General features: G+C 41.1%; 1 protein-coding gene across 1 annotated transcript in view; it reads left to right on the top strand.

Moving 5' to 3' along the window:
* Positions 1-17,199, top strand: part of KPNB1 (karyopherin subunit beta 1) — a 28,905-nt gene extending 11,706 nt beyond the window's left edge. Inside the window, exons 10-22 of the mRNA XM_069482424.1 lie at positions 2,121-2,345; positions 3,210-3,401; positions 4,439-4,569; positions 6,451-6,598; positions 7,028-7,099; positions 8,640-8,784; positions 9,953-10,035; positions 10,592-10,699; positions 11,276-11,419; positions 11,541-11,646; positions 12,331-12,445; positions 12,994-13,155; positions 14,100-17,199. Of these exons, the coding sequence (XP_069338525.1) occupies positions 2,121-2,345; positions 3,210-3,401; positions 4,439-4,569; positions 6,451-6,598; positions 7,028-7,099; positions 8,640-8,784; positions 9,953-10,035; positions 10,592-10,699; positions 11,276-11,419; positions 11,541-11,646; positions 12,331-12,445; positions 12,994-13,155; position 14,100 (1,632 nt within the window). The 3' untranslated portion in view covers positions 14,101-17,199. The remainder of the gene's footprint in view (positions 1-2,120; positions 2,346-3,209; positions 3,402-4,438; positions 4,570-6,450; positions 6,599-7,027; positions 7,100-8,639; positions 8,785-9,952; positions 10,036-10,591; positions 10,700-11,275; positions 11,420-11,540; positions 11,647-12,330; positions 12,446-12,993; positions 13,156-14,099) is intronic.
* The last annotated feature ends 3,114 nt before the right edge of the window (positions 17,200-20,313 follow it).

Here is a 20,313-nt window from a genome sequence, read left to right as displayed (position 1 = left end):
ACTTGGCAACCCATCAACTATTTGATGTTCTGTTGTAGATGACTCAGGAACAGCTGAGCTGGATCTGTAAGATCCCCTAGGCTCTGAGTTGTCTGGGAAGGAGAATTGTGTCTAAACATCTCAGATGCGTCTTGATCAGGAACGAGCCACATGCTGTTCTGATTTCCTGAGTGCTACATTGTCCAAACTCACAGAAGAGAGGTGCTCTTATTATAAAAGTCGCAGTAAAGAAAGGTTGGAAGCAAAGATGTGATAGTTTTAGGTCACTCATCTCTGTTCTAACATCCAGGATATTTTTGTGAGTTCACAGGATATATGTTTTAAAATGCTTATGAGGTTGGATATGAGTTACTCAGATCCTAGCAAAGGACTCCAACCCATGAAAGAAACTCTTCTACTAATCCTTTACGATCATTAGCATGAATTATTACGATTCAGGAAAAAATGAAAGTGATAAGACTTCATGAAAATAAGGATCTAATGAGTAAATATAGAAGTTCTTTTATAAGAAGTATGTCTCGGTTGCCATAGTTCTTTTAACTTTATGCATCACAGGTTTTCTTAATATGGTGCTTGGGAAGGTTCTGTCACCTCATCTCTCTGGTGCATGTGAAGTAACACCAAAGAGCTGACAGTGCTTTGAGGAAACAGTGCTGCAAAATTGCTTTGTACACAGGAATGTAATTGTTTTTAGGGAGGTATATGACTCTGTTAATATAGCAGTTTCCAAAGATAAGTAGGGATAGGCTTAGTTCAAAATGGACCCGATGTTCCCTTAAATTTTCATTTCGTCTTTCAGTTTTACGGTTGCTATTTTTATCTTTTGACTTAGTGTCTTTGCTTTTTTTTTTTTTGTTGAGACAGAGTCTCACTCTGTTGCCCAGGCTAGAGTGAGTGCCGTGGCGTCAACTTAGCTCACAGCAACCTCAGACTCTTCGGCTTAAGCGATCCTACTGCCTCAGCCTCCCGAGTAGCTGGGACTACAGGCATGCGCCACTATGTCCGGCTAATTTTTTCTATATAGATTTTTAGTTGTCCATATAATTGCTTTCTATTTTTAGTAGAGACGGGGTCTCGCTCTTGCTCAGGCTGATCTCGAACTCCTGACCTCGAGCGATCCACCCGCCTCGGCCTCCCAGAGTGCTAGGATTACAGGCGTGAGCCACCGCGCCCAGCCTGTCTTTGCTTTTGTATATTTTTTGTTGTGCTTTTCTTGTTTGGGAACAAATCATTCTTTATGTGATTTGATTTTTTTTTTTTTTTTTTTTTTTTGGAAACATCAGGCAACTTGCCGTAAATTACTGTGTGGTGTGAATAGCTACAAGAAGGAAGATAGATCTGGATTCTAACTTAAGGGGAGCTATTAATGAAATCATTTCTTTTTGGAACTTTTTATTGAACTATAATAATTACTAGCACCTAGAAGACTCCTTCATGTCTTTTTCCCAGTCATTAACTCCCTCACTTTCCTGACTTTTAACTCCGTAGATTAATTTTGGTTGGTTTTGAACTTTATAGAGTCATATAGCATATACGTTTTATTTTTGGAGGTAGAGCCTCACTCTGTCACCCAGGCTAGAGTACAGTGGCAACCTCCATCTCCTGGGCCCAAGTGATCCTCCTGCCTCAGCCTCCCAGGTAGCTGGGACTACAGGCATGTGCCACCACAACTGGCTAATTTTTTCTATATATTTTTAGTCGTCCAGCTAATTTCTTTCTATTTTTAGTAGAGACGGGGTTTCACTCTTGCTCAGGCTGGTCTTGAACTCCTGAGCGCAACCAATCCTTCCACCTCGGCCTCCCAGAATGCTAGGATTACAAGTGTGAGCCACCTCGCCTGGCCACATAAACTCGTTTGTTCTGCCTTTTACTCTACGTGTTCGAGATTCATTTTTGTTGTTGCGTGTAGATGAAATTTGTTCTTTGTTGTTGTATAGTACTAGGGATAATCTTCCTCTGTCTGCTATGCTGTGATGAATCTTTGTGGAAAAGATAAAATAGAAAGATTTTATATTTACTTCCCTGAAGCTTAAATTCTGAAGACATTTGGGATTATTCACAGGATCTTTTGAGTTAAAAATGATTCTTGAACAAAAACTTGTGCCATGTTCTTTCACTAGGATGAAAATGATGATGATGATGACTGGAACCCCTGCAAAGCAGCAGGGGTGTGCCTCATGCTTCTGGCCACCTGCTGTGAAGATGACATTGTCCCACATGTCCTCCCCTTCATTAAAGAACACATCAAGAACCCAGATTGGCGGTACCGGGATGCAGCAGTGATGGCTTTTGGCTGTATCTTGGAAGGACCAGAGCCCAATCAGCTCAAACCACTAGTGATACAGGTGAAGCCGGGGAATTTTTGGAGTGGAAAGTAGGGTATTTATTGTTTGTTTAAAGTTTTTCCTTGAAAGTGTGCTTTTATTTTTTAAAAACTTTAGTCATCCACGAAGTTTATTTCTAGATAGTCATTTGCTGTCACTCAGGGTAAAATATATTTCTTGGCTTTTTAAAAAATTACATAAGTCATGTGACCTAGAAACTTATGAAAAAATACAGAAAAGGCTGAAAAGAAAAAAATCATCTTTAATTTCATTGCCTAGGGATAACACCATTAGCTCAGTATTTATTCTTGCAGTTTTTTTTCCCTGTATGCATGTATTCGCAACAGGATGGAGATCTTACTGTGCAAGTCATCTTACAAGTTGTTTTCCCCTTTAATGCTCTATTATAAACATTCCCCCATAATTTTTAATGATGGGATTATTTACATCCTTTGGACAAAAATGACACTTATGTAATGAAAATATCCTTATGGAAATGTGTTTGTTTTGCTGTTGTAAATGACACAAGAGTCCATTATAATTGAGTTTAGTGTGCATAGAATTCAGTCTTTCAGGATATAGCCAGATGACATCGTAATTGTATTCTGGGATCTCTACCTGAGTAACTCAATGCAGACTACTGAAAGCATTTTCACCAAATTTTTAATAAAGCTCTATACTAGGCTTTGTTGAAGAAAGTATGACTTTTTCGTATTTTACTTTTATTATTTTGATAGATATTTCACAAGCATGTCTTTTAAAATGACAGAAGCGTCTCAGTGGTGTTTTGAGTTAATCTATCCATCAGTATTTCCTTTTCTAACGTAGCATTTAACGTGAATTTTGGTTTTTGTTTTGTTTTGCTAATAGCTGTTGTATTTTCAGGCTATGCCCACCCTAATAGAATTAATGAAAGACCCCAGTGTAGTTGTTCGAGATACAACTGCATGGACTGTAGGCAGAATTTGTGAACTGCTCCCTGAAGCTGCCATCAATGATGTCTACTTGGCTCCCCTGCTGCAGTGTCTGATTGAGGGCCTCAGTGCTGAACCCAGAGTGGCTTCAAATGTGTGCTGGGTAAGGAATTTTCTTCCTGATAAGAAAAGGAGCTTGCCTGAGCCATTTGCAAGCAAGTAGGAGGTGTGGGAGAGAAATGGATCTACTTCACTGGAAAGCTTTTTCTGAATAGCATCTCCTTTCTAATTTCTTCAATTAAAATGTGGGGGAGATGCTAACTGCAGGAGTCAGCGGGAGCAGTTGACTCATGGTGACTGGTTCCTGAACCACTTAGAACAGTCATGGTAACGCAGTGGGGAAACTATTTGGAGTTGGTTTTCTTTCTTTAGTTGCTTGGGGACAAGGAGTTTTGATTAAGGTAGAGGGTCATTGGCTACAGAAAGTACCATGGCTGAGAAGGGGGCAAGAGGGAAGGAAGGTAGGTAGACTAAGTGCTGGATCAGTAAAGGCTCAGTGTAATCTATAAGGGACCTTTAGGGGGAGGCATAGGGAAAGAGGTTCAAATAAGGAAAGAATGGGATTAAGAACCTTTCTGTTAATGGAAACAAGAAATGAAATGGCAGATACTGGTGGTAGGTGAAAGTACTCAGCTGCTTAGAGAGTTGTGGGTAGATTATCAGACAAAACGAAAAGAAAATAGTTAAAAAGATACTTGTAAAACGTCAAGTTGTCTTGAGATGACTTTGGCAGAAAAAGTTGGAAGTTCATTAACACTGCTCAAGGTATCTTAAGGAAAAATGAGGTAATCCTTGTTGTTGAGACAGAGTCTCACTCCATTTCCCTGGGTAGAGTGCAGTGGCATCATTGTAGCTTACTGCAACCGCCAATGCCTGAACTCCAAGCAGTCTTTCTGCCTCAGCCTCCCAGGTAGCTGGGGCTACAGATGGGCACCACAACGCCCGGCTGGGTTTTATTTTATTTTTTTCTTTTTGGTAGAGACAGGGTCTTACTCTTGTTCAGGCTGGTCTTGGAACTCCTGAGCTCAAGCAATCCTCCCACCTCAGACTCCCAGAGTGCTGGGATTACAGGCGTGAGCCACCATGCTTGGCCAATGGTGTGGGATTCTTTTCAAGACTAATATTAAATCTGCATTTCAGGCTTTCTCCAGTCTGGCTGAAGCTGCTTATGAAGCTGCAGATGTTGCTGATGATCAGGAGGAACCAGCTACTTATTGCTTATCTTCTTCATTTGAACTTATAGTTCAGAAGCTCCTAGAGACCACAGACAGGTAACTGATACTCCATAGAAATGGGTGATGTCTTTGCATCCAACTCCTGTTGGCCTGCTGTGTGGAAGATATCTAGCCTAATCATAGAAACGTACAGTGAGACAAGACAAGCCTTTACCTGCTCTGGAGGAATTAAAATAATTCTATAGTAGATTGATTATTTGTTTAAATACAAGAGAGAAGGAAAGAGAAAGAGATGTAGACTATGCCTATCTTAGAATTGTTTAGTTTATAATTAACGTCTGGAAGTAGTCTCGTTTCTCTACTTTTTTTTTTTTTTTTTTTTTTTGAGACAGAGTCTCGCTTTGTTGCCCGGGCTAGAGTGAGTGCCGTGGTGTCAGCCTCGCTCACAGCAACCTCAAACTCCTGGGCTCAAGCAATCCTTCTGCCTCAGCCTCCCGAGTAGCTGGGACTACAGGCATGCGCCACCATGCCTGGCTAATTTTTTTCTATATATATTTTAGTTGGCCAGATAATTTTTTTCTATTTTTAGTAGAGACAGGGTCTCGCTCTTGCTCAGGCTGGTCTCGAACTCCTGACCTCGAGCTATCCACCCGCCTCGGCCTCCCAGAGTGCTAGAATTACAGGCGTGAGCCATCGCGCCCGGCCTTCTACTTCTTTTTAGAGAGTAATTCTGCAGTCCCCAACCCCCGGTCTGTGGCCTGTTAGGGACTGCAGAGCTCCCCCGCCATGGAAAAATAGTCTATGAAACTGGTCACTGGTGCCAAAAAGGTTGGGGACTGCTGTAGTAATTGATCTAGAGAGGTCCCTTCATCCATCTATCTACCTACCTACTTACCTACCTTCCTTCCTTCTCCTTCCTTCCTTTTCTTTCCTTTTTTTTTTTTTGCCAAGCCACCTGTAGCAGCAGACTTCGTTTTTCAATGTTGACAGTTAACATGAGTATTTGATTATGGTATAAGACATGATGTTGTTCATTCTGAATTTGATTGCAACATCACATCATTAGCTGTCATTTTTGATACGGGATAAAGAACTTGGGGTAAACACAGCTGATTTAGAAACAGACTTTTGAAATTTTTTTTGTTGTTGTTTTGAGACAGAGTCTCACTCTGTCCTCCTGGCTAGAATGCCACGTCATCAGCCTAGCTCACAGCAACCTCAAACTCCTCGGCTCAAGGGATCCTCCTGCCTCAACCTCCTAAGTAGCTGGGACTACAGGCATGCACTACCACGCCTGGCTAATTTTTTCTATTTTTAGTTGTCTAGCTAATTTCTATTTTTAGTTGAAACGGGGGTCTCACTCTTGCTCAGGCTGGTCTCAAACTCCTGACCTCAAGCAATCCTCCCACCTTGGTCTCCCAGAGTGCTAGGATTACAGGCATGAGCTACCACGCCTGGCCTGAAATGTTTAAAGAGATTATAGATTGGGGATGACCTTAATCATTTTTGTTTTATGTCAGCTATACCTAAAGCCATGAGCAAAGTAAACCATGAGGAAGGGAGCTGGGTATAAAATCTTCCATTCTTAAATAGTTCATCCCCACTCCTGTTAAAGATTGTGTATAAAAACATCTCTCAGAGATAAATGAAGAAAATTAGGGTATCTTCATGGCCATTCAGGCAACCTCTTAAATTGTCCACATGGGTTCTTTACCATTTCAAACTATTTTTCTCGCTATAATTTTAGCCCATTTCCAAAAGGGGCATTCTAAATTGTAACCAAGTCTGAAGACTATAATGAATATAGCCGTTGACTCAAAGGACTTTTTAAAATTTGGTTCTTGAATATTGTGTTGCCAAATTCAAATCAGATCTGCAGTTGTATCAGTTTCTGGGTTCTTATTTTCGGCCAGTGTCTGTATTATTCTCTGTTCCTTCTCAGTTGAGGCTTTAAGAGTTTTGCTGTGTTCTCTATAGACCTGATGGACACCAGAACAACCTAAGGAGTTCTGCATATGAATCTCTAATGGAAATTGTGAAAAACAGTGCCAAGGATTGTTACCCTGCAGTTCAAAAAACTACTTTGGTCATCATGGAACGACTGCAACAGGTGCTTCAGATGGAGGTAAGCCTTAAGAGTGCTTCTGACTATTGGTGGGAACAGGCAGTACTTTTGACACATAGGTCTGTTTTCTAGACTATTCTCTCTTTTTGGTGTTTATATATTTTCTCAGAAAGATATAAAAATTACAACTTAGCATTCGTTTCTTTTAATTTTTATTTTTAATTTTTTTTCCTTTCTGGAAACCAAAGATGCAGGCATAATTTTTTATTTCTTAATTTTTATTTTCTTTAATTTTTTTCTTTCTACAACTTAACATTTGTATTGCTTGTCACAGATGACTCATACATGCGTTCCAGTATATACATTATGTATGTTTTTTGTTTACCTTCCTACATTAGCATTAGTAGAGGTTATATAATGGTCCGGGCAACCGCAGCAAAACTGCAAGGTTTTTATTTAGAACATTACGTTTTCTTCTTTTCCTCATAGTCACATATCCAGAGCACATCCGATAGGATCCAGTTCAATGACCTTCAGTCTTTACTCTGCGCAACTCTTCAGGTATGGTGGTGCCTATCACTTCTTAATAGTTCCAGGGAAGAGAATTCATATCTCAGTATAAGTTCATGTACACGCAGAACTCTGAAATGGTATAGATAATGCTGGTCAGAAGCTGTTTTCAGAAGGCTTTGGTCTATGACTGATTGGGAGAGTAATTTCCTGCCTTCCTTTCTTGTCTGTCCAGAAAATTCCAATTTGTCTTTTGCACAGTGTAGGGATGCAAACTACTCGGTATGTGATGATCCCTCCCAGCTGTACAGCTAGTTTGTGTTGGCAACTTTGTTTTGTTGTTGGTTTTACTGAAACAGGGTTACGCTCTGTTGCGAGGGGGCTAGAGTGCAGTGGCAGCATAGCTCACTACAACCTCAAACTCCTGGGCTCAAGCAGTCCTCCTGCCTTAGCCTCCCAAGTAGCTGGGACTACAGGCACATGCCACCATGCCCAGCTAAGTTTTATTTTTTGTAGTGCTGGGGTCTCACTATTGCCCAGGCTGGTCTCCAACTCCTGGCCTCAAGTGATCCTCTCTAGTTGGCCTCCCAAAGTGCTGGGATTACAGGAGTGAGCCACCACACCCAGCTCTGTGTTGGCAACTTTAGTGTTGGTTTTCATTAGGTTGTCCAAGCCTAGCTCAGTCAGATTCAGTTCCCAGCTATTGTTCACTTGGCTAAAAGTACAGACTTGAGTTTCTATTATCATCTTTTGAAACATTTGCTATTGGAAGCTTTATTATCATTTACAATGCTTTGTATTTATAGTAGACTGTTGTTCTGAGGAGAGACTGAGAAAACTAAAATGAAATATCACTCTTGTTCACTCACGCAGTAGCTGAGGAGCTATTCCCTTAGAGCAGGAATACCCAGGAACTTTGTATCTGAAGCTTAAGGTACTGGATATTAGTATTCAGTGACACTGGTTTATCTTATCTGTGAATTCTCTTCTGTTTTTACCCCAGACTTTATTGTTTAAAGCATGACTATTAGGAGGTCTTTCTCATCAGACAAAATATAGGAATGATTCAGTGAAATTAGTTGAAGCAAACAAAAGAGCAAGGAGGGAAGTTGGATGAGTATGCATTGAGAGAAGTCAAGTTGGCTTCATTTTATCAAGACTATTTCTAGACCATTATGTGTAAATGGGTTAGGATACAGGAAGGTTTGCTTTTTGTTTCTTTCATGAATAAGAGCTCTAAAATGACATGACCTTTAAAGCTGAAGTAATTTAACTGTAAGACTAGAATATGGAAGCTACCTACCAGTGGATTTGTCAGACAGTAAGACAAAAATGAAATGCAGAGGGCATGACTTTCTGCAAAATGGACAGTCAGCTCCCATTTGTTCTGAATTGAGAAACAAGAGATATTAAAGTGAAAGTTTTATTGCAGATGATTTGTACTGTCAAAGTTTTTTAGTATAAAAAGTACATTTGGACTTTACAAAAGAAAAAAGAATCAAGGGACTTAACTGATTTAAAAAGAAAAGGTGTAGCATTTTGATTGGAAGGTATGGAATTGACCAATCGTAAACTCTTGTCCATTTCACAGAATGTTCTCCGGAAAGTGCAACATCAAGATGCTTTGCAGATCTCTGATGTGGTTATGGCCTCTCTGTTGAGGATGTTCCAAAGCACAGCTGGGTCTGGGGGAGTACAAGAAGATGCCCTGATGGCAGTTAGCACGCTGGTGGAAGGTCAGTGAGCAGTAATGGGGCAGGGAATGTCTTTAAAATACAGGAGTTTCTGACTACAGAAAGCGTAGTCCTTTTACTGGGCATGAGTTAGTTCAAAGTTAGGTTGAACTTAAGTGTAAGTTTTTACAACTGCCTTGCCACGCTCCTTGTGGTAAATGGGGAGCCAGTTTGCAACTGAGACTGACAGTGCTGTTGAGAGGGGGAACTGTTACTACTTATCTCATGTTCATCAGGTTCCTTCTTACCCCCACAAGTCGACTTGCTTTATTGAGGTATGGCTTCTATCAAAGATGGAGAAAGCAAGTCTCTATTTTCTTTCGTGGCACTTGGTATTTCCTGGTTCAGGTTGTAATGCTTTGGACTCAGGTTGACACATCCTGGGTGCCTGGTATGGGATGGAATAAAACATCAAGTGAGTTCTAGGAATTAATTGATTTTTCTGATTGTTACACGTCAGGCTATGCAAAATTGCTTTGGGGAAGCCATATCTAACTTAAGACTCTTTGAAGGGCCATTAAAAAGCACTTTAGAAACCTGGAATGCCTCTTCAAGGGGGTCACCTGTGAGGAGATTATTAAGGCCATTACCTGAGGATCACTCTTCTGCAGACCCAGACCTATTTCTGGCATAAATAACCTAGATCCAACTGGTCTGGCAACATGTGACCACCCTGAAAGGGCAAAGAAGTTAATTTTGGCTCCTGGAGTAGCTGATTTGGACCTGAAGCCCAGTGTTGCTTTTCCGGGCTGTGGCTTGTTAAGCCCTTGATGGGATTGCCTAAGGACCCTGTTTGGAAGCTGGCCTGCAGAGAGGACATGTTATAATCAGATGAGGGGGTGAACAAGAGGCTGTATTGCTGGCTCAGCCAATTCAAAATTAACCTTGCCATTCCTTGAGGGCCATACCACTTTGTTGTTTCAGCCAGAGTAAAACCCTATTCTGTGGAGAATTGGTCTTGTCTCTATAGCTTAAGAGTTAGGCCCTTCCAGCAGTAATAAATTTGGTTTATGTGAGACAGCCTTAATGTCTTCATGATGGGATCGGTAATTAATTCACACTGCACCCAGCCTGTTGAGTGAAACATTTTGGGAGAGCTAGGATGGGTTATTTTTACTCACCTCTGTTATTCTGTGGTGCCGTCTTTAGCTAATAGTTTGTTCCATTACAGTGTTGGGTGGTGAATTCCTCAAGTACATGGAGGCCTTTAAACCCTTCTTGGGCATTGGATTGAAAAATTATGCTGAGTACCAGGTAGGATTTACTTTTCAGAATATGTTTATATTCTCATATATACCTGCTGGCGCTGTAATATAGACAAAATCGGGTTCCTATAGCCTAGGTAGTTTTCCCCTATGCATTGTCTTACAAGTCAAGCTTACTCATTGCCTGTGCATTGAATTGGAAGTGGTCAGTGGAAAACAAGATATTGGATGCACCAGAAAGAGGAGGACAAGATTACTGTTTGCCTGGGCTGTATTAATGCAAGGGGAGCTGTAAAGTTGAGCTATCAGCACCCTGAAGAGCAAGGATTTTCTTTTTTTTTTTTTTTTTTTTTTTAAACCACCCACTTCTGCCACCACCATCCTGGTTTATTATTGTTTTTTCTCTGTCCTTTCTTAACAATATCTCAGATAGTCTTAGCTTTCTTCCTGTCATATTGGTTGTTAAAAATTAATCTCAGCAGAGAAAGTGTTTTCTTCTTTGACTCTAGGTTCAAGTGATCAGGGCCCAACAGCTAGGTAAAAATAATGCCCTACCCACAGGTGGCCTTTTCTATTTGTGAGCTTATCTCCTTGATTCTTGGCAGGTTTGTTTGGCAGCTGTGGGCTTAGTGGGAGACTTATGCCGCGCCCTGCAATCCAACATCATACCTTTCTGTGATGAGGTGATGCAGCTTCTGCTGGAGAATTTGGGGGTGAGTGTCTGCACACAGTCTAGTTAACCAGTCTTTGAAGAAATCAATTGTAAAGAAATTAAACGTTAAGATCCATGATGGGGAGCTATAACTTCGGAGGACATTGGCTGTGGGCTTATGAAAAGGGAATTGTTCATTTTCACAGATGATTCTAAAGAAAGATTGTAAGGTTAAAGGAATGTGTGCAGAATGTGTACTCTACTTTGGGTTTTTTTTTTTTTTTTTTAATGGTTAAAGTACAAAGGAACAGTAACTATAGATGTTCTAGATGTTCCTCACTTATGATGGGGTTAGGTCCCACAAACCCATTGTAAATAAAAAAAAAATTTAAAAACTAGTGGGGTGCAGTGGCACACCCTGTTAACTTTGGAGTCTGAGGTGGGAGGATCGCTTGAGCCCAGGATCACCATGATCACGCCACTACGCTCCAGCCTGGGCAATGGAGCAAGACTCTATCTCTAAGAAAAATTAAAATGAAATAAAATTAGCAGTCGCTTATTACAAATGAAAGTTTCCTGAGTCTTTGGGCCAAATTTTGACTTCTATTAATTCACTTTTCCTTTTCTTCCTTGTCAGAATGAGAATGTCCACAGGTCTGTGAAGCCACAGATTCTGTCAGTGTTTGGTGATATTGCCCTTGCTATTGGTGGAGAGTTTAAAAAATACTTAGAGGTTGTATTGAATACTCTTCAACAGGCCTCCCAAGCCCAGGTGGACAAGGTAAGCTTAAAGCCATCTTGCTATTAATAAGTCCAGCTCTAAGTAGAGGAGAGGGACTATTGCCAAACATACAACTAAAGGTGATCAGTATGATGGAGGTTCTATTCTTTGTCTCTTACAGTCAGACTATGACATGGTGGATTATCTGAATGAGCTAAGGGAAGGCTGCTTGGAAGCCTATACCGGAATCGTCCAGGGATTGAAGGGTGATCAGGAGAACGTACACCGTTGAGTATATAACCCAATTCCCTAAGTCCACTGGCCAGTGTGCACTTTGCAAGATGGGCTGTGTCTGTCATTCTGTAGCTCACTTGTGAACTAGCACCTGTTGCTTAAAGGAGGGAGAAAGGGGAGCAGTGCCCTAATGAGATGAAGCGTGGCTTGGGAGAGGCTATGACTTTATTATTTTTGCTTCCCCTTCTTCTGCTTCTTAGTCTCACGGTTCTTGAGTATTGCAAGGGATGGGATCCAGCAGGGCTGTTGGAAAAAACTACAGCAGAAGTGCTGATTGCTTTCAATACTAACCAGGAGTGGCAGTTGTTGAGCACCTTCCCAGCCCCCAAAGCTGAATTGGAGAATTGGGGAATCAGAATTCTTTGTCACCTGGTGTTTCTATTACTAATTAGGGAAATATCTGTGCTTTACCCCTTTGACATCACTGACTCAAGAAAAAGTTCCATTTGTTTCTTCTATATTATATCTGCTTATAAGAAGAGGAATGTTTGTGTCTTCTGTTGACTTGAAGAATGACATTTTAATATGAGGAAGAATAATTTGATATAACTGTATGCAACTGGTTATCCAGCTTGAACCTCATTGATATGGGTAGAATAGTTGGAAATTTTGAAAAGGGATGTAGTCCTGCCAAAATTGGGACAACTTCATTTCATCAAACCTTCTCTCTTTTATAGCGGATGTGATGCTGGTACAGCCCCGAGTAGAATTTATTCTGTCTTTCATTGACCACATTGCTGGGGATGAAGATCATACAGATGGAGTAGTAGCTTGTGCCGCTGGACTAATAGGGTAAGTAGTACCCTCCTTCCAAGAGATGGATGGAACTTCTCATGGAAAATGAGAATACATGTAGTAAAGAATCTTGAGAGTAATGTGAATGGTAACAACCCACTTCTTTGGCACAGAGGAGGTTTCTTTGTAGAGCCCATATTGTCTTGTTTTCAGTGCTCACAAATAACTCATTCTAGACCCTCCAGGTCTCTGTAATTTCACTCCCCTAAACTCTAATGTTGGTCAGCAAATTGCCTCTTTTTAGGATCTTGTACTGAAGGTTTCTGAGGCATCATTTAGAAAAAAGAATAATGGTCTTGAGCTCGAAAGACATGGATGCTAGTTCTGATTTTTACCATGAATTAGCTGTTTAACCTTGGGTAAGTTATTCTATCTCTTTAGACCTAATTTTAGGTCTCTTCTAGACCTGTTGGAAGCAGGTGTTAGACTTATCTCTAAAATTGGCCAAGAAACCCATAGCTAGCTTAGCACTGGTTTGGAAGGCTTAAAACATGATACTGGTATAGGGCCAGGAGCTCATTCACAAGTGTGTTTATTTTGCACAGGGACTTATGTACAGCATTTGGGAAGGATGTACTGAAATTAGTAGAAGCTAGGCCAATGATCCATGAATTGTTAACTGAAGGACGGAGATCGAAGACTAACAAGGCAAAAACGCTTGCTACATGGGCAACAAAAGAACTGAGGAAACTGAAGAACCAAGCTTGGTAAGTACTTGTTTCTCCTGTCTTCTTTCTTCTACTAGCTTGGAGAGGAAATACATTTTCTTGAGGCTGTTTTTGCAAGGGCTGCCTTCTGGTATTTGGCTTGCAGTCTTTCTCATATAGGTGCTTCTGAGTCAGGCTTTTGTTCTCCAGCCTTGTACTACTAGTGGAAGAGTCAGTCAACCTCAGTCTTTTCTTGACCCAAATATTTGCTTCTTCATGGTGATGGAGAACAGAATTTATATAAATGGAATTCACTGAAATTCCCAGGAAATTTTGGGTCCCCAGTAATAAAATCATCAATAATGGCATTTTCCTCTAATTCTCATTCTCTCTTTTTTTTTTTTTGACAGGGTCTTGCTCTGTTGCCCGGGTTAGAGTGCAGTGGTATCATCATATCTCACTGCAACCTCAAACTCCTGGGCTCAAGCCTCCCAAGTAGCTGAGACTATAGGCAAATGCTACCATGTCCGGCTAATTTTTATTATTGATAGAGATGAGGTCTCACCACATTGCTCAGGCAGGTTTTGAACTCCTGGCCTCAAGTGATCCTCCCACCTTGGCATCCCTAAGTTCTGAGATTACAGGCGTGAGCCACCTTGCCCAGCTTCTCTTCTTTCTTTAGATATTACTTAGCTCTACAGAAGATATCCAAAGTAAAAGTTGTCTGACCCCTGCTTTGAAATGTAGTTTTAATTTATTTTCTTCTTAACTATTATCTTATTCCACAGATTTTAGTAAATTTGGCTCTTTTGGGTTTCCCTCCCATCCTCAGGTAGGTGTTAGAGTGGGTTGATTGCACATTGGAAGAGAAGAAAGATCTTCATTCTTGAAAAGTTGACAAATTCAGTTTAGGCCTAGGAGCACATAATTGTAGGAATCAGGCATTTGGCGCAACTGGATATATGTGATCTAATGATTGACCTTTTTTTCTCGTCTGTTTTTAGATCTGTTACCATTGGGATGATAACCTGAGGACCCCCACTGGAAATCTCCAATCTTTTGAAAAACCCGGAAGTGAGGAGTGTGCACGGATGCTGAATGTTTGGGAATGAGAGGATGAGTGAGTGAGGCTTGAAAACACACCACATTGAAAATCCTGCCACAGCAGCCGCCGCAGCCGCCAACAGCAGCGCTGTTAGTGAGCTAAGTAAGCACTGACTTCATAGAAAACCATAACATCGGCCATCTTGGAAAACAGAAAAACAGTGGATTTACTGGCTTATAAAAAAGAAAAGAGAAAGAAAGAAAGCTATCTCTTCCCAGGAGAGGCTAGAACTAGCTTTTCTGTCTTTTGGCCGGTGCCGAGTGGAATGACTGGTTTGGGAGAGGAGGAGGGACTGGGTTCAGCTGTGGTGCTTTGTTGTAAAAGGCAACCTGGCCTTTGCTACTGAGGAGAAAGATGGAGCCTGGGTCTCAAGCCCCCCTTCGCTGTACCTTTGCCGCACGGTACTGTATGCTTGCCGGCTAGAAGGAGGGTGCGGGGTTTTTTAAAGTCTGAGAATGAATGTGTGTGAGTGAGGCGGTATCCACATTCTCAACTTCAAGTCATTGCAGTTTCTTTTTCCCAGAAAACAAGGGGTTAGATGTTGCATTTCATAAAACTAACTGAAGTTCTGTCTACTGATGCAGCACAAGAGATGTAAAAAAAAAAACAAAAAAAAAAAAAAGGAAAGATGCTCTTTAGGTTTTGTTTTGTTTTGTTTTTTAATTATTCTAGGGAAAACACTGACGAATGGTCAGAGCTCCTATCCTGATCTTTTCATCAAGGCGCCTTTCCTAATAATATGGTTCAACTGTGAATGTAGAAGTAGGGGGGAGGGGGGAAAAAAAGAAAACTCTGGAGTTAGAGGATATAGAAAAATAAAAGTACAATTTTACAAATAAAGAATGCAGACTTCAAAAAAAAAGCCACAACCCAAACAAACCAAAATTTAAATACTCAGAATTGGCAGCACAAGAGAAAAGCTCTCTCCTGACTTATATTGTGGCAGTCTGAATGCCCCCAGAAAATTGTGCCAAAGAATTTAGAAAACACATACAATAAAAGTAAATACACATGCGCACACACACACACACAGAAAACAGCAAACTTCAGGTAACTATTTTGGATTGCAAACAAGGATAAATTTAATGTTCAAACAATCTGATAAAATAACCATTTGGAAACTGCTTGGCCTTCTGTTCTCTTTTATTTGACTACAATGCGGTATTGGTCTCTTGCTGCACTTCAAAACCAACTAACCAACGAAACAAAACAAAAAACAATGTGTGTGTTTAAATATACACAACACACTAACTAGAACTCTTGTGATTAAAAATGGCACTTGAAAAAGGTTATATTTTTTCCACTGAAGTTGAAGATTAATAAAATGGTGTCAAACATTCCCCTGGTCACACGCTTTAATATTTTTTTAGAAGTGTGATGTGGTGTGATTACCATAAATCAGACTTAATTATTTTCCCTTTTATAAGGGAATAAGGCACCCTGAATTTTAGAATCTTTCAGCAATAAGAAGGGATGTCGGTGAGCTTTGATTCCCTTTTGGTTTTACAGTTACTAGGAGTTTTTGCTGGCATTTTGAATATGCTGCTTTCAGAAAAACGAAGGAAGTTTTTAAATTGCTTCCTGGTGTTTGGAGAACTAAAAAACAAGACCCTCATTCCCACTTTCATTTCCATTCTAGCAAAAAGTATGGGCTTATGTTTTTCTCCATCCCTTTGCATCTTCCCTCCCTGTCCAAGCCTTCCGTTCCTAAGTGGGATTGGCTCGGTTTTGCCCATCCATATGGCAGCATCTCTAATAGCTCTTGTACAGGGTATCAGATATTGTGCCTTTTGGTGCCAGGTTCAAAGTCAAGTGCCGATCTATGAACCAGTGTACAAAAAAAAATCCAGGTGTTTGAAGGAGAGACGCTCCATTGTGAATAAAGAGCTAGCTCATACCAGCTCCTAAGCCCTATTAACAAGAGGCCTGGTCCTCTAATGCCTTGTTTCCATTTCAGTTGTTCCTTGAGGGAGAGGATGATATACTAACCATTCCTGATATTAGATAGGGTTGGGTCGGAGCTTAGGGAGGGGGCAGAAATATTGGGGAGAGAAAAAAAAATCTGATCATTCCTCAGTGCTACCCATTTCTGTCCTGTGTGGGCTGCTTAGCTTAGACAGCAGGAGAATAAAGTACACCGAGAACCATAATGAAAAAACCTTCCGTGTGTTTTGTCATGTTTTGTTCCAGGGAAGCAGTTGACGAGTGCTGTTACTAATGCTTTCTCCCAAATCCATTCAGTGATGGAGAGGAGGAAAATGGTCTGGTTGGATTGTGGTCTTGGTGCCTTGCAGTTACTCTGCACTGGTTATGCATTTAATCCTCCTCTTTTCTAGTTACCTTTGGCTAGTGGGTTTTCCATAGTCCGGGTATTTGTCCTTAAATCAATTGTACCACCTAACGCAACTGGATGCAAAATGCATCCTGTCCACTCACTGTCTGGGCCTTCCCCACCCTAGTCTTGGGCACATTCCTTCAAGAATGTAGTTACCGTCTGCTTGGGAAGATGTCAGTGCAAATGTGAAGAAAATGGGCATCGGACTAGGCTTTGGTTTGCCACAAGTGGCAGCTGCCTATATCAATTACACTTATTAATTTTGCTTTTCATTTTTCCCAGTTCCCTTCAGCCCCCCTCTGTTGAAATGTTGAAATTTTAGTTGTCAGAGGCAACTGTAATACTGCCTTAGGGACTTGTGGAGAAAGGGAGGGGAATTGCTCAGTGTAGTGTTTTAACTTTCAGAACCAAGCAATCTATTTACTCTTACTATTTAAGAAGTGTGTTAGTCCAACTTTTAAGAGAAATCCAAACTCCATCAGCTTTTGATAGCATCTTGGTTTTTGAAACTTCAATCTGTAATTGGCATTCAGAATGCCCTTGGCATGCCAGTCTGTGTGATGGCATTAAAGACCTGTAAAACACTTGAGCCCAACTTTATTAACCAAAACTGATACCACCACCTTTATCTTCTAAATAAAGTCCGCTTTATTTTTATTTTCAACATTTTGCTGCTTCATTTTTCTTTTTTGTTGTTCCAGATGGTGTCGCCTCCGTGGAGGTGAAATGAATGGTTTGAAAGAAGCCAGAGAGTTTGGTGATAGGGAAGAGTGTGTCTGTGTGTCTGTGCATGTGCTGGGGAAAGAAAGGACACACGTGTCTTAAGAAAGGACTCCGTTTAGTGTGATGTGAAATAGATGAGACAATTTCCTGCAAACAAGGTGGGGGGGGGGAGTATTGATTCTGAAGGAGTAGTGGAGATTGCCCTCTGTCTTGTGCATACTTTTTAAGCTAATGATCTGGTGTCTAATCTTTTTTACTTAGTTTGCTTCATGTATTTCATTTCTACTTCCATTTTTCCCCGCAAGAAACTTGGAAAGAACACTAGTTTGGGATTTAAGAAACGAGGTCCTTTCCTTCACTCTGCTGCTCATTATTATAGTGGCACCTGCAGACTATTACAGTTCATGGAAATATGCACTTTCTTAGTTTATTTTGGGTGAGTAAAATGAGGCCTGACTTTTCCTACCTTATCTGCCATGTGGCCTTTCACCTGTTCTAATTGCACACCCCTGTCAAGAAGAAATTTTTGATCATGCAGCCAGGTGTGGTGGTGCTCCTGTAGTCTCAGCTATTTGGGATGCTGAGGCAGGGGTATTGCTTGAGTCCAGGAGTTCGAGGCTGCAGTGAGCCATGATTGTGCCACTGTCCTCCAACCTGGGCGACAGAGTACAAGTACCTTGTCTTTTAAAAAAAAAATTTTTTATCATGCATACCCTCAGGTGTTTATGTACTTGTACTACTGTACCCATATATTATGTAATCATAAGATAATAGAAAATAAAAAGTGATTATATAAAATAAATATAGATATTCTAATATTTCTAAGCCCAATTTTGGAGATTACTGGGTTATAGAGAATAATTTATAATTCCTACAAAACTGTGTTAAATCTTGAGCAACAACAGTTGACCAAGAATACTTCACTAAAAGTGGGCAAGAAAGAATGCTGTCCCTTCATTATCAAATGGCAGAGAAGAGGTACTGCTCCCAAGGAAAACTCCCCATTACCATGCAGCTACTCCCCGACAAACACTAAAAAATGTAGAATTCGAGGTTACAGTTCCACGTGGCCTCCCTAAGGGTCCCAGCTTGACCTACCAGAAGTGAAAAGCAGTATACACTGAAAATTTTGTTACATTGCATCAATTCTCACAACCTTAACAGTCACTATTCCTGTTGTACTGATCAGGAAGTGGGGGCAGAAAGATAGGTTCATCGCCAGCCTGAGCAAGAGCGAGACCCCGTCTCTACTAAAAAATAGAAATGATCTGGACAGCTAAAAATATATATAGAAAAAAAAAATTAGCCGGGCATGGTGGCGCATGTCTGTAGTCCCAGCTACTCGGGAGGCTGAGGCAGTAGGATTGCTTAAGCCCAGGAGTTTGAGGTTGCTGTGAGCTAGGCTGATGCCACAGCACTCTAGCCCGGGCAACAGAGCGAGACTCTGTCTCCAAAAAAAAAAGAAAGAAAGAAAGAGATAGGTTCATCAAACCAAGGTCACTCAGAGCCAGAATTCAAACCTAGGTCTGTCGGACCCAAACAGGCTTTTCACACACTTGCCCCAGACAGATGCCGTGAGCTTCTTAGCAATACCAAACAAAGGTCCATGTCGTACGTACTTAGGATATGCCATCCCCTTCCTTTACAGCACTGTCTAAAAGTGTATTTTAAATTTGTTGTTGACTTGTTGCTGATTTTCCCCACTATAATGTAAGCTCCCTAATGCTGTGACTTTGGCTCTCTTTTATTAACTACTGTTAGGCCCAGCTTAGAGAGTGCCTGACATACAGTAGACCTTCAAATAAATATTTGTTGAACTAGTGACATGTCAGCACAGTTCAGGGAGTTTCTGCGATGGCACCACTTAGCCTTTGAAGGGCAGGGCATCCGGAAATGGAATGGCAGGGCCTCGGAAGACTTGAGCTCCCAGCTCTTCTCCTCAGTTGCTGGATGATTTAAGACTAGTCTCTTAACCTTGGGTTAATGGAGGAATGGGAACAGGATTAGTGAATAATCAGTATTTATATGGTGTCCATTTTATGTACTTAAAAGGTGCTAGGCATGTTGTAAGCATCTCATGTAAAGTCATAAACTTAATTTTCATCAACACTATAATAAAGGCACCATTTTAGTCCCATTTTACAGATGAGGAAACAAGCACAGAGGGGCTAGCAAAGTCACGCATGCTGCCCTCACGGGATATGCATCCACCACTAGGCTATGTTGTGTACCAGTGTTGTATGTGAGCTTATGGTTATCAATCAGAGAGAACTTTGGATAAAGCGTTTTTGGAATTCGGTAGCAAAGCCATTTTGTCTTAATTCTATGATAAGGTCCATCGTTAACCTTTGGCAATTGCATGTGTGTGTGACATTGTCCCTTAAAGGCAACTTTCCTCCTCATTGGAGTTTGAACCAAACTATCTCCTTATACAGCTGCTCCGTTTTCACTCCAAGCTGGAAACTTTTGGGAACCAGGGCTCAGGAGGGGTGGTTGTTGCTGCCTGGTGGCCAGAAAGGCCACTGGGCTGCTGAGTAAGCTCCACATCTGAATGACCCCAGCTCAGGCAGCAGATGTCTCAGCACAGCACAGGCAGGAGGCCTTTGAAGCCTGAGCGGCTCCCTCTCCCAGGAACTCCTTGGCCACAGGTTCCCGAGCTGAGCTGTCCTCAGCGTGAAATGTACCTTCTTGTCTGAAAGGAAAGTACATCTCAGCTTTGGCACACAGCCTGAGCTCTAGATGCAGAGGGGCAGCCTGTCACCATTCCGAGGGAAAGAGAATTAAGAAATGGCTGTGTATGAATAAGCTCTCTGTAGCAATGAGCAATGTCTGCTATTTTCTGGGCATTGCCCTTCAAAATAGTCTTTTGAGTATGACCTTGGGAAAATGCTTCAACTTTTCTGATCCTCAGTTTCCTCATCTGTAAAACAGGGCTCCCAGTGAAAGATAATACATAAAAAGTTTTTAGCACAGGGCCTCAAACTCACATTAATTAATTAACAGCTATTGATGATGTGCCAGACACTGTTCAAGGCACTGAGAATATAGCAGTGAA

This window comes from Eulemur rufifrons, chromosome 9, assembly GCF_041146395.1.
Source record: "Eulemur rufifrons isolate Redbay chromosome 9, OSU_ERuf_1, whole genome shotgun sequence".
Taxonomy (NCBI): domain Eukaryota; kingdom Metazoa; phylum Chordata; class Mammalia; order Primates; family Lemuridae; genus Eulemur; species Eulemur rufifrons.
Note: the sequence above shows the minus strand (reverse complement) of the source record. Positions and strands in the feature narration are given on the sequence as shown.